Source organism: Nomascus leucogenys, chromosome 18 (genome assembly GCF_006542625.1).
Source record: "Nomascus leucogenys isolate Asia chromosome 18, Asia_NLE_v1, whole genome shotgun sequence".
NCBI lineage: Eukaryota > Metazoa > Chordata > Mammalia > Primates > Hylobatidae > Nomascus > Nomascus leucogenys.
In genome coordinates, this window is record NC_044398.1 from 10136598 (window position 1) to 10151578 (window position 14981).

At 36.1% G+C, this 14981-nt stretch overlaps 1 protein-coding gene across 1 annotated transcript in view; it reads right to left on the bottom strand.

The window, feature by feature from the left end:
* The window catches only part of ANK3 (ankyrin 3), a 366342-nt gene that overhangs the window by 78697 nt on the left and 272664 nt on the right, over nt 1–14981 (bottom strand). The window contains 3 exon segments of the mRNA XM_030797694.1: nt 447–601; nt 3361–3585; nt 9064–9170. Of these exon segments, the coding sequence (XP_030653554.1) occupies nt 447–601; nt 3361–3585; nt 9064–9170 (487 nt within the window).

The window sequence follows — 14981 nt, forward strand, 5'->3', positions numbered from 1 at the left end:
AGAAATTAAAAATTTATGAAGGATACTGAAATTATCTGGGAGAAACTTGAAAAAGCTGAAAGAGTCCAGAAATAATTCCAAAAATAAAATGTGAATATATTTTCTTCAAAATGCTCAGCATGCCTTGCATACCTTCCATTATTATTTCACCCTCTTCTTGCTCATTTTTGACTTAGAAAACTTTCTTTGGTATTGGAAAGATTGATGTATGTGATTAAAGATGGAATCATCAAAATACTTATACTTCTGTATTACGGAGAATAAAGTTTGTTAGATTAAATGGAACTTCAGCATTATGATATAGAAAACAGCAATAAAAGCTGAAGAACCTGGGTCCTAGCTTAAAATACAAATGTGTGAAATTCAGGTCCTGTTTCATGTAACCTAGTCATTCCTTTAATTTCTGCCTGCAGACATTTACAGAACCAAGGAGCCATCATTATTACCTTCATCCATGCCATTAAGTAACTCGGTTAAATCTTCATTTTTGCTGTCAAACTGATGCTCCTTCCAAGTTTCACCATTTTCACTTCGAAGAACAATGAGTTCTCTCTCCTTTCCTCTCATGGACCCAAAGTGAGGGATTTCCACTATGACAGGGCTGGAAAAAAAATCCACATTATTTTGGTATCAAATTAAATATATTTATAGTATCATACTTAAAAAATGTTTCATTAACAGTATTCATTTGAAAATCAGAGGTGCCACTAAGGTTGGGAATGATTTCAAAGCTGCAGAATCATTTGCTAATTAAAGAATATTTTTGAAGCCTGAAAACATGCCATCATTCATTCATTCACAAACAGTTCTTGGAGGACTACCACATGTTAGGCATAGGATTTAATGGGGGAAATTTTTCAGTACATATAAATAGGAATTTTGAATCAGAATGGAAACTTATTAAAGTAGACCATAAGAAAGTTGGTCCATTTTTAAAAGACACAATAGGTATATTATACAAATGCTAATGATTTAAAAGGACACAGTCATTTCTTTAAAAAAAAATTCTATAAAGTTCCTAGTTTGAAAGATGATTGCCATATTTTCTCCTTAGCAAGAAAACAATCAATATGTTAACGACTCCTCCAACAGGCAGATTCCATGCCTTTCATGGCCTGTACAGTTAAGACAATTCCTGTATTTTTCAGTTTGTGAAATGGTAGTAGGTAGCTTCAATTCCTGGCTGTAATATAACCTGCATAGGAATACTTACACTTTCTGTAAAAGTACTTGTCGGTTTGAAATTGTCATATAATGACACAGTAATTTTTGACAGTGTCCTTTTGCGAAGGAATGTAAAAGAATGGCTGCAAATTGAACATAGCCAATCAAGCCACGGGAAATAATTTTGTTAAATTTTAAAATAGGATAAATACTAAAAGAGATGAATGGAAGTAAGCAGACCACAATCACACACAGTTTATGTAGTTGGATTGTGCAGCTTTATTTTATGACATTTAAGTAGACAGTATCATTATTCTCCTACAGAGGTTGTATGGAACCCCACTTCTTAACCTATGTGTTTAGGTATATGTGATAACAGAAGATACAGGCTGAAATAAGTAAGAGCAGAAAAAGGGATAGTAGTTGTAATGATCAAATAACATAAATAAAAACATGAATATCAATTTGTTAGAAAAGCATTTGCTTAAAACGGGGATGATAAATATGATCATTTTGCTTTTGGCAAAATCATAATTCATTCAAATTAAAGATTAAAAAATAATTTTTATAATGCCTTTATTCTTCAATAGGTAAAAATAAAATGAAGTGTTCTTAGCAGTATTAATAATTTCAAGATTTTTACCAGAGTTTTTAACTACACCTTATAATTGAACATTAAATTGTATTTATTTTTGAGAACAAGATACAATCTTTGCAGGTTAATATGTCAGATACTGTCTCTGTAAATATTTAAGGAATGTGGCTTTATGTATGATGTTCAATGATATTGGAGAGAAGGTATGAACAAGGGTCTTTGACCAAGGTGAAAGCCAAGCATAGCTTTTCATTAACAGGTTTCTTCATGCAGACTGCCAAGGCAAATACAACAGTCAAACGGACAAGCGAACAAACAACAAATACCAATGCATTTCAGCTCAAACAAAACCAAACGGAACAATTCTATAACTTTAAAAGAATATTCTATCTGCTGCCTATTTAATTTTATTTAAATATCTTATTTTCCCAACACTTTTCAAAATCTGTTTACTTATCGATGACTTCTCCTCAAAGCCCATAAAAAATTACACAGTACTCATGTACTTTTAAAAGGTCTAATTACACACACACACACGTGCGTGCACACACACACAAGGTGTACATACATGTAATTTATAGCAAATATTGACTCAAAGCCTGCAAATACCTTCTCTTACACTGGGTTAAAGACTGTTGCTGTCTTAAAAAGTATCATATTCAGAAGAAACATTTCAAATAAAAGAAAGGTTTACAAAAGCACGAAGTTATGAAAGCAGAATGCTTGCAGTGAATTCCACATGCCTGAAAAGCACAAGGTAGGTAGCGGTGCTACATTAAGTCAAGCCACTATGATTTTTTTTTTTCTTTCAGTGACACACATCAACTGAAAGCATTAAAAAAAACTTAAAAAATAAAAATAAACTTAAGACAAGAATCAGACCATGAGTGTGACAGAAAAAAATTGAAAATGGAAAAAAAAATTGTAGACATTCTGTATCTTGTCTATAAAGGTCCTACCCAATAAATTTTGTTCCTTGAGGCCCAAGCTGCAGGATTCGGCTAACCAAGCTCTCACCCTCATTTACAGGGGGAGGATTGGTAGGAAGATGCAGTTTACTGAATAACATCCATGCAGCAGAAAGAGAAACGAGAAGGGGAAATTGTGAACAAACTGTCAGTCACGACAGAGCCTGCCTGATTTGTACCCAAGTGCCACCTCAGAAAATGAATTAAATTCATTTTTCCTTTTTGCAAAATACCATATCACAATGAACTGTTTCCCAAAAAATTTTCTTTAAAAAGACATGTCCCCAAAGTAGCCATATATTCAATGCGGTAAAATAATTCCAGCATCTGTATTTTTTCCCTAGAATGGTGCCTTGACTTCTACAGGGACCACTGGGGTTCCGTGCACTTGCTGAGCAGAGAACATGCTTCTCGGTTAGTAAAAGCCTTGACCAGCAAACTGAGTTAAGAAAGTATCAGCCTATTAGCCTTTCACAGAATCACACAGCTTTGTGACCTTTGACACTTTACAAAAAGTATACTCAATCAGGTCCAACTAAGCAGTTTTAAGAGTTAACTCCTTGAGTTAACAAGGGTAAAGAAAATCAAAGATGCGTTGTGAGGGCCAAGGTTAAAATTGACAAAACAACTTACCCTAAAAATTGTGCCCCTGCAGGACCCATTTCTACCAGCCTACTGGCTAATCCCTCTCCTTCCACCATGGGGGGTGGGTTGGCCAGTTTATGTCTCTTTACCAAACGGCAGGTGATTCGAGTGGGGGCCGTACACTTGCGTGGAGGAATGATGATTCTCATCCCGTGATGACGGCTTCCTCTCATGGAGCCCCCTCTCGCGTCCACCATAAAGCTAACCAGAAACCTGAGGGGAGAAGATCAGAGGCCAATTCAAGAATGGAAATAAACTGTGTTCACAGCAAGTTAGGAAATTAAATGTTTAAGTTTATTTAAAGCGACAGACAACGTAGCTATCATTTCCTCCCTTTAAAGATAAATCGGAAGTAAATACAGTGGAGTCACATCAAACATGCATTCAACTTGTGCACTTTGCAAAAACTGAAACACAACTTGTTTTTGGTGGAACATGGCCCCCACAGAAAAGCCAACTACTTTACCAGGCTCAAATGGAAGGAATAAGGAAGGTTTCAAAACTGGAGTAAAAACGGTCTAGTAAGAGGATTCTCATGCATTTAAAACAAAAAAACTGTGGTCTTTATATTCAAAGGTCATTTTAACTATAAGTGGTTTTTGCCATATGCTGCCATATGGTCTCTTACAAGTAAGATGAAACTCCACAGTATGTCTTGACATTTACGACTCATAAAATAAATGTATTTTTAATCATACCAACACTAATTTTTACTATGAGGAAGCAGAATATAAGAATAAAAGCAGGAGATGACTAGATTTGCTATGGTGATTTTGATGGAAAGGGATTAAATGTTTTCAGTATAAATATGGGCTTAAAAGCTGTCTGAAATAACCTACATTTGAATATTTTATACAATGATTAAAAAAATGGAACTTAGACTTTTAGAAAATGGCTCTAAATAATATAATTCTGTCATTGGCCTTTTATTAACGCTAATAAGGAAAAAACTGTCTGCATGTATTAATAGGTATAGAAATGTAAAGAAATTAACTGTTATTTTTGGGTAGAAGCATATTGGAATCACTGTCTTCTATCACATATGCATGGTCCCACTATCATCATCACAGAGTTATAACACAGTTATCATTATCACAGAGTCACAAGTAAACATAAATCAATGAGTTCAATGTGTGGAAGAGTTAAGGTCAGACAGGGGAACACAAACATATCCGTGTATTCTAGTTTCCACATATGAAAATACACAGATGACTAGCACAGTACAAAATGTGATAATTAGAAAATTGTCTGAATTCTTAAAGTGTTTTTAGAAAACAAATAATCCCATCCATCAAAAATCTTTACTACTTTTTCCCCTAAAAACAATGCTAACATCCTGCAAACAGGTTTTAAGACCTTGCATGGACTTCCTAGCTGGGAACCCTCTTCTGAAGAATGGTACCTCTTGACCTTGAAAGAGTGACCTTTTCAAGTAAACTGGCCTGTGATCCCCACAGGGAGAGGCAATGGGCTGGCGATCATTTTTCAGCCTATCAGATTCCTAGAACCAACTCTGCTCCTCAGTAAGCTGGACTCATCTTCACATCCTTTTGCTCATTTTGGATTTAACCATTTTACTCTGAATGAATTTATGTCTTTTATAACATTCTATCGATTTTGGGAGATTGGGACCACTATGATAATCAAGGTAAAAGGGGAAAACACTGACTCTCTCAAAAACAAAACAAAAATCACTCCTCCCTAGTCAAAGAAAAAGATACTTGTTCACTTGTACAAGTGTCGGGATGAATTGTTACCAATGCTAAAAGACATGAGGCTCACCTGAAATTGCTCTGGGCTGCCTATATTTTCTTAGACATACGTATATTTAACAACTACTTTTATTCAATAATGAAGGCAATATGGCAATATTATAAGACAAAATTGAATCATTCCCTGCACTTAGTAGTTGTAACTACGAAATCAATTTTTCATTAGGAATAATAGTAACAGAATGGATTTAAAACGATTTACGACAAACTCTGGGCTTGAAGATTCAGTTGTGTCAGTACACACATACACACACACTGGAATGTTTCCACTGAGGGGAATGTTTGCCCTGGCAACCGCTGAGTCTCATCAATATAGATGGTAATTCTGATTGGGTCTGTCTTGTTCACTGCTTGACCTGCAGAGCCAAGCACAATTCTAGCACAAAATAGGGACATGATAAATGTTTACTGAATGAACCAATGAATAAAACTATTTTGCTTAGAAACTGTGTAGGTGAGACTTGGTTACTAATACTAATGGATTGATGGGTGGATAGATAGGTAGATAGCTGATTGGAGCTGAGCGGACTGAAGGTAGTGTACGGTTTATCAGAATTAAAATAAAAATATCTCAGCTGTAAAGAATATCAAAACCAATGGAAAAAACACTAGTTAAGATGATATTAACAACAAACTGGAAGAGTCTCTTTCTCTGTGTTGTGTATCGCATACAGTGCATGGCTGGTGCTCATCAGCAACCATTCATTGTTCTGAGGTTCTCAACTTCATAGAGTCAACAGACTGAGGAAAAGTGGGACTATTCATTAAACAGGACATGGATCCTATTATTTAATAACATTATAAAATACAGTGATTTGTTTTACAAACTCATGTCTTACATATTCTGTGTAAAAAAGTCATGCAACATAACTTATAGAACAAATTAAAAGGTCGTATGTAATAATATTTGTATCTTATTAATATTTAAACTATAGCATGAATTCTACAAATGATCCTAAAACTAATACATGAATGTTTCTAGTTTTAGGAACAGCAGGATGACAAATGCTGATATACTACAGACATTGACACGATCTAACTATGGGAAAAATTCACATAAATTAAAAATACAAAAAGGATGGTTCACATAAAGGACACAGTTATCACCTTGAATCATACTGAGGAAGTGGAGAAGAATAGCTGCAAAATAATTTAGAAAGCAAATGGGAAGAATTAATGTAATATAATTAGAAGCAAGCAACAGAAAATGTCAATGACAAGCAAAGGAAAAATAAAAACCATCAGAAAATGAAACCAGGGCATCTGGCATTTGTGGGACAACCTAGAAAAATATCTGCCTTACGTAGCTGCATAAACTGCAAGGACCTGGCATCAGTGAAATATTTCTAAGTATACACCAGGTCTATATTTTCCTTTTCAAATAAGCCCACACCTGCTGCCATTACTTTCGCTTTCCTGCACATGTCTATTGTCTCTGTTGTCTTCAATAACCTTCAAGGTGAAGGGGAGATAACTTGCATACTCAAATACTTCATTGTTTTTATTTTATTTTATTTTTTATTTTATTTTATTTTTCTTTTTGGAGATGGAGTCTGGCTCTGTCGCCCAGGCTGGAGTGCAGTGGCGCAATCTCAGCTCACTGCAAGCTCCGCCTCCCGGGTTCACGCCATTCTCCTGCCTCAGCCTCTCCGAGTAGCTGGGACTACAGGCGCCCACCACCACGCCCGGCTAATTTTTTGTATTTTTTAGTAGAGACGGGGTTTCACCGTGGTCTCGATCTCCTGACCTCGTGATCCGCCCGCCTCGGCCTCCCAAAGTGCTGGGATTACAAGCGTGAGCCACCGCGCCCAGCCACTTCATTGTTTTTAATGTATGGGAAAGTTCATTTCTAATTCTGTTATCCTGTTTCTTCAACTTCTCAGTTTACTAAATTAAGCCCTAGTACCTTGTCTTTGATTTGTAGAGAATACAAACTGATGGTTTCAGGTCTTTGAAATATGGTGGCAATTCATCAAGCGTGATTCAAGAAACTCTTCAACATGTTTGCTCCCTGAATGTATCCCAGATGTTGTATATTTTCCTTCTTGAATCTGATTTTTTCTTTTGCTTTTCCAATATTAGACCCATATACATCGAATATAAATTATATAAATATTTTTAGCAGTTTAAAATTATAATAATTCAAGGTTTCTCTAATTGAGTTAAAGAAATGCAATGTTACTAACTCGAAAGCCACCATAAAGTTTATAATTTATGAAGCACTTCCATGTCAATTATTCCCATTTGAATGATATTGATCTGTTTCTCAGAATTGTAGTATTACAAAGCCAAAATCTATAATGCTATTTTAACCTGAAGCATTCCTCTGAGTCTGATTTTTTATTTGTAAAGTGGGGATAATGAATAATACGTATCTCACAGTATCATTATAAGGTTCAAGTAAATATAAATGAGACAATACATGTAAAAGATTTAGCACAACGCCAGGTACATGACAAGAAGTAAGTAAACATTAGCTATTAAAATTTATTTTAATTAGAAGCAGCAGCAAATACTTCATATATGAAGCACTTCACGAATGTTAATTATTGTTAATTTATTTAATTCCAAAATAATCTGCCCTTGCCCTTGATCACAATTAACTTATGGCCTAAATGCCAATTTCAAAGGCAAAAATACCATGAGCTATTCATCATTTTAATGAAGTATTTTGATTCTACTTATATGGATGTCAATTATCCCAAATTTGTATTACCCAAAGATGAAGAATCCAGTATCTAAAGATACACTAATTTGTTAATTCAGTAATTGAAGCAGGTCCCCTTTTAGCCTCCTGCCTCGAATTCCATTGACCAGGGAGGCTGGATGAGGAGGCTACTCGATGTGGTTTTTAACCACAGCACTTCCGGTGTAGACACTGGTATGTTTTTTTTTTTTAAGTAAATATCTTTATTCTTTTTATTCATTTTTTTCTAATTACAATTTAATACAACTTAATTGTAATTTTATTTCAGAAATGCAGAAGGCACCAACTTAAAGTTCAAATTTATATATTATTTTAAAAGGAAAATCATACAAAACAAATCATTTGTCAAATCAAGGACCTGTATCATATGAGAAAAAAAAGACAACACCAGAGCCTACTGCTCATTTAAAAACTAAATATTTGCTGGGTGTGGTGGCTCATGCCAGCAGTTTAGGAGGCAAAGGCGGGCAGATTGCTTAAGCTCAGGATTCTGAGAACAGCCTAGGCAACCTGGCGAGACTTCGTCTCTATGAAAAAATACAAAAATTATCTGAGCATGGTAGTGCACACCTGTGGTCCCAGCTACTCAAGAAGCTGAGGTGGGAGAATGGCTTGAGCCCAGGAGGTAGAGGTTGCAGTAAGCCAAGACTGCACCACTGCACTCCAGCCTGGCCGACAGAGCCAGACCCAGTCAAAAACAAAAAACAAAAACAACTACTAAATATTCGAGAGGAATTCTTCTGTTATTAAGGGAAACACAAAAGTCAGTTAAGGTAAATTAACAGGCATACTTACATATTTAATTTTCTATTGGAAAGAAAAATCAGATACCTAGAAAAACTTCATTTGAATAGAAAAGTAAAATGGAGAAAAATCATTATGTTTCAAATTTTAAAAAACTTAAAAAGGAAATTTTCTGAAAAGGAAAATTAAAGACCTAGAAGATTAGAATAGCCAGGAAAGTTTGTTGTACTAATAATTTCATTATTTTTTCTAACAAAATTAAATTTTTCTCAAAAAAAACACATATAGAATTACTTAGAAAAAAACTTAATGATTTACAAATGCATCTCACATATACTAATGAATATACATTTCATACATTAATATATTCATATATAGGAAGCTTGTTGATGTGAATTTACAACTCTAAATAATAAATGCACTGTTCATGTAGTAGGATAATGAAAAGTGGCATTTTAGGTTACTTACCCAGAATGAATGGGGCTTGAAACAAGATTGACATTGTCTAAGGTGTCTGCAGCCCAGCTGTAGTGTCTAAGAGAATCTGAATCAAATTCCCTTGTGAATGTTAGATGCTGAAAAATAAAATGGTAAATTAAATTACATCAACAAACCGTACAAGACTGGTTTCTCTACACATATAAAATATATCTGTATTCCTCTAATTCCAGATAGACTTACATTCAACATAAATAATTTGTAAATTCTCCTCTATAGAAATACATTGAAATCTGAGTATAATGTTAGAAAATAGTCTATTGATGTATTGTTTTATTTCAATCTTTTAAGAAAGCTCCCTGGGTAACTGACATGGCAAAGAAATATCACAGAACTAACTCCAACTATGATTTAAAGCACTTCAACATGTCTCCAAATTAATCCTATAACAACTGTAATTTTTTTCCCAATTCTCAAAATAAAAAATGAAAAATTCAATCTTGATGACTTCTGGTTCCAAGTGGGGCGGAGTAGCTAGTAGCAGCCTAGCGCTTCTTCCAAGTAAGCCAGATAAAATACAGAAATCGTATCTGAATGCAGCAGAGGGCAGCTGAAGCATCGAGAACTAAAAGAACTACCAAACTCTGGGAGGGTGAACATCTTCAGGAGTTGAGTTGACTTTCTGTTGCCCATTTTTAACTTACAGGCTTTTGTCAGTTACCAGTGCAAACAGATCTGTACTTTTAACCTACAGGGGTCACTGTTGTTGAACAAAAAAGCCAGGAGAGTTTTGGTGGAGATTTGGGTGGCGTCAAGCATGCTACAGTTTCCTGCTAAGAACATTTGCTGAACTCAGAAGCTGTGCAGAACAGGAAGCTCAAAACCTAACCAGAAATATCTCTGAAGAGCATAATGGAGATTTTTGGCAGTAATAAGAAAATGACTTAAAAGTTTAGAACTTATAATGGGAAGAGATTTGAAGATCATACCACAATTTTAAATAAGGATGCTGGTGTGCTGGGGGGAAACCAGAGGTAGTGTGAGCTTTCACCAGGACTGCAGACCAGCCTCATTTCAGCAAAATCTTAATTGAATTAAAATTTACTATTCTATTTGCCTAGCAGAGGGAGGGCAAACATTCTGTGGAGGAATATATCACCATCGGGTGTGTCCACAATTTTTTATACACCATGTCTAGCACAAAGTGAAAAATTGCCAAGCATGGTCAGAGTGGGTGGATAAAAACAGAAAAATGAAATAAAACCAAACCAAGCTAGATAGACACTATAAATAGACTCCCAGGCCATCCCGATTCTGAGGTACGCTAGTAAGTGCTTTATAATAAGTATGATTAGTATGTTTACAAAAACACAGGGGAAGATAGAGAAAATAAATTAAATGGGATAGAACACTAGAATATACATAAGAAGGAATCAAATGGGCATTGGTTCAGTGCTAAATACAATGTCAGTTCTTTACTTAGACACAATATAAAAGAGGATTAAGTTAGAGACCTAAATGGAAAAATATGCAAAATGAAGGATAGGTTAAAAAAAAAAAAGAAAACAGTAGAAGATGTGGAACATTGAGAGATTTTAACATAGGTGTAAACTGGACCCTTAGAAATAGGAGAATAAAGTAGAAGCTGTATTTGAAAAGATAATGGCTACGAATGTGCCAAATCTGATAAAAGGTATTAGCCCACAGATCCCCCACAATCTGCTTCCTACTGAAACCTCAGTGAAATGACAGTCACGTATTTAAAAATACAGACACAGAAAGGACAGAGAGAATAAGAGAAAACACATCAGCAGAAAAACAGAAGGATTGGCTAGAATTCTCTTTAAAAAGTGATTTGACCTTCATAATCCCCTCAGTTGTCAAATAATGATCCCTTGCCATCACTACCACCGACCCTAGCAGAAGACTAAAGGCAGGAGACTAGAAGGCTAGAGGCACCATATTGAAAATGGGGATTGTACACTGAATATTCAGACTCCCATCTTTCCTTTACCGGTCTCCCAGACACAATTAGGGACAGAGTTCTAGGCAGAAAATGGGAAGTCTCTGAGGATTCTGACCTGCCCATTGGAATTTCCCAGTGAAATGTTCTGGCTTATTCAGTGGAAATCACGGATGACAACCTTTAGACCATATAGAGAGCTTCCAATGAGCTTATTAATGAGTAGACAGCTGACAGTCACTAGACAGTTGAGAAAAGCATCTAGTATAAAAACAAAACAAACAAGCAAACAGAAGGGAAGCAAATTGCAGGAAACAGGCTTTTCAAGGAGAAGAAAACTTAAAATTATTCATTAATATCTAGAGAGAGATGAGATTTTTTTTTTTTTTTTTTTTTTTTTTTTTTTTTTTTTGAGACAGAGTCTTGCTGTCGCCCAGGCTGGAGTGCAGTGGCACGATCTCGGCTCACTGCAGGCTCCGCCCCTTGGGGTTCACGCCATTCTCCTGCCTCAGCCTCCCGAGTAGCTGGGACTACAGGCACCCGCCACCTCGCCTGGCTAATTTTTTGTATTTTTAGTAGAGACGGGGTTTCACTGTGTTAGCCAGGATGGTCTCTATCTCCTGACCTTGTGATCTGCCCGCCTTGGCCTCCCAAAGTGCTGGGATTACAGGCGTGCGCCACTGCGCCCAGCTGAGATGAGATATTTTTACACCTATGAAACAATAGACTACTTATTAAAAAAAGAAACATTTAGGGAAAAAATAACTCTTGGAAAGTAACAAATATATTGAAAAAAACCTTAGAAAGTATAGAGAAATTTTTAACTCTAGAAAATAGGAGAGAAAATAAAAGAAAGCAAAAGATAAGTTCAGGAGGTTCAAATCCTCCCCTCAGTCTAAAAAAAAAGTTCTAGAAAGAAAAAAAAAAATTGTGAACAAAGGAAAACAAATCAAGGAAACAATTTAAGAAACTTTTCCAGAGCTGAAGACAGAGGTTGCCAGCGTAAAATGACCCAGTGAGTGACCAGCACTATGAATACAGAACCCATTATGGTACATCATCGTAACATTTCAGAATTCGGAGACAAAGACAGAGCCTATAAACATGGAGAGAAAAAATGGTCACGGATGGAGGGTCTGTGTCAGACTTTTAACAGCAAAACGTGAAGGTAAAAGGCAATAGAGCAATTCCTTCAACACTCTGACAGGAAATGACTTCAAGTCAGAATTCTATAACCAGCTAAATTAAAAACAAGTATGAACTAGACAGATATTTTCATATATAGCACCTTAAAAAACGTATTTCTCATGCACTCTCTGAGGAAACTAATGGAAGATGTACTCCACCAAAGTGAAGGACTGACCCAAGAAAAGGGAGGGCACGGACTCCAACACAAGAGAAAACAAAGGGAATTTTCATGGTTATGATGAAGGAAGACCCAAGAGCACATCTGTGTGCAGTGGACCTACAAGGAATATGACAAGTAAGAAAGCTCTAAGCGAGATGAGGTAAATAGACGAGCCAGATAGATCACCTAATGAATGTGAACATATTAAGAGATTTGTACAACTAGGGGAGAGTTTTGGGATTGGACTATTGATATGCACAGAGGACATCATGCAAGTGAAAAAACTCCAGGGAAAATAAAATATTGTGCTGGAAAGAAAAAGCGATCAGGTCAGGCACAGTGGCTCATGACTAATCCCAGCACTTTGGGAGGCTGAGGCGGGTAGATGACTTGAGGTCAGGAGTTTGAGACCAGCCTGGCCGACATGGTGAAACCCCTTCTCTACTAAAAATACAAAAAATTAGCTGGGCGTGGTGGCACGTACCTGTAATCCCAGTTACTTGGGAGACTGAGGCAGGAGAATCGCCTGAACCCAGGAGGCGGAGGTTGCAGTGAGCCGAGATTGCGCCACTGCACTCCAGCCTGGGTGACAGAGCAAGACTCCGTCTCAAAAAAAAAAAAGAAAGAAAAAGCAATCATAATATATGTCACGTATGTGGGTAACATTTACATAGGCATAACAAGATAAGCATCAAATACAGATATAAGCAAAATATATTACGACTGTTTGCGGAAATGGGAGGATACGAAGTGTGCATAGTCGGGGAGGAAAAGTGTGGGAAAAAAAGCTTCATCTTTCATTTGAGGAAGTCAATAAATAATTCCTGAAATGGAGAAAAATCAACAAGAACAATATACATGTAGTATTTAGAGATATCCAAGCACATCATAAGAGTTATCAAAAATTATTCCAAGCACTTGTCTCTGGAAAGGAGAAATTGGAGACTGAAGGTGTAGATGGGGATTATGTTTTTTCCTAACAAGTGTGTCTTGTAGAATGATGTGGCTTTTTATTTAATTGCATAACTTTGGTAATAATAAAATCTAAATTTAAAAACTTACTCTGAATTACGCAGATTTTTAAAAAATAGCCCTGAAGTCAAATTGAAAAATAAATTTGTAGAGCAATTATATGCAAGTCACTATCTCACCCACGTCCCAGGAAAACACAAAAATGAATGAGGAACAGCATTATCTGCATTTAATGAGCGAGGACACATCTAGTGAATGGGTGTGCAATTAAGCTTCTAATAAGAATCCACGGAACCAAGATTCTAACCGTCAAAAGCAATAAACCATTTAGGAAAGTTCCCAAATTCTATATGGATTAACCAAATATGAGGTGTTGGTTTCAGTCTGGCCTTATTTAACAACAACTTATACTGACTTTCAGAGACCCAAACCAACAAACCTTCAGAGTAGGGCAAAATACTTAATACAAAGTAGTGACATTCCTTTAATTTTTTTGGCATGAGTGGAGTGGAGGGCAAGCTACAGTTCTTATATTGGGGAGCCTAAGGTTATTTTTCACAAAGGTTCTTTTTTAAAAAAAGTTCTCATAAATAATTAATATAATTCCTCTTCGGTAATTACAGTAAATTATTTACCTTTGGTACTCTTAGAAACATGCCCTGGTACCATTAATTATTGAAACAATGAATTATATCTCACAAAAAGGTATCACTGCAATCATGTAATATTTATCAAAGCCAGAGTGTGCCAGGACATCGATTCCACATCCCTCTGAGTCCTTTCTTAACTTCTCTACTCTTACAACTCTGCCACTCATTGAAGCTTTGTTGTAACATGAACAAATCTCATACTTGATCAAAACAATGAGCTGTATTATTTTGAGCTATATGTCCCAATATTTGTCCCAGATAGTAACACTTAAACGTGTTTTTAGGTACCTTAGTACTTTCTCTTCTGAGTTTTGTGGTTTGCTCAGGTTTATGAGCAGACGTAACTCAATTTTAATAACCTAAATATAGGCAAACAAAATACTCGTCCTACGGAGCATCCATCTAAATATAAAATGAAGCAATTCAATGGAACCTATGGTTTTACACATAGATACTGAATTGGTATTTCATTTCCATGCTATCTGTCTGCGAAGACTTACTCCTACAGATTAGAATCTACTTAAAACCGAAATATAAAATTTCAACTATTCACTTATGTTTTTTCTGACATGTTACTGTGCATAGCACCACAGTACTAACAAAAAAACTTTGCCTCTATTTAATTACTGAACAAATAGACATTTAAAATGATTAACAGGGCCAGGCCCAGGCGTGGTGGTGGCTCATGCCTGTAATCCCAACACTTTGGGAGGCCGAGGTGGGTGGATCACTTCAGGTCAGGAGTTCAAGATCAGCCTGGCCAATATGGTGAAACCCCATCTCTACTAAAAATTCAAAAAGAAAATTAGACAGGTGTGGTGGCGTGCACCTGTAATCCCATCTACTTGGGAGGCTGAGACAGGAAAATCGCTTGAACCTGGGATACAGAAGTCACAGTAAGCCGAGATCGTGCCGTTGCACTCTAGCCTGGGCAAAAGAGCAAGACTTCATCTCAAAAAAACAATAAATAAATAAAAAGAAATAAAATGATTAACAGAGATTCCATGTTCATGGA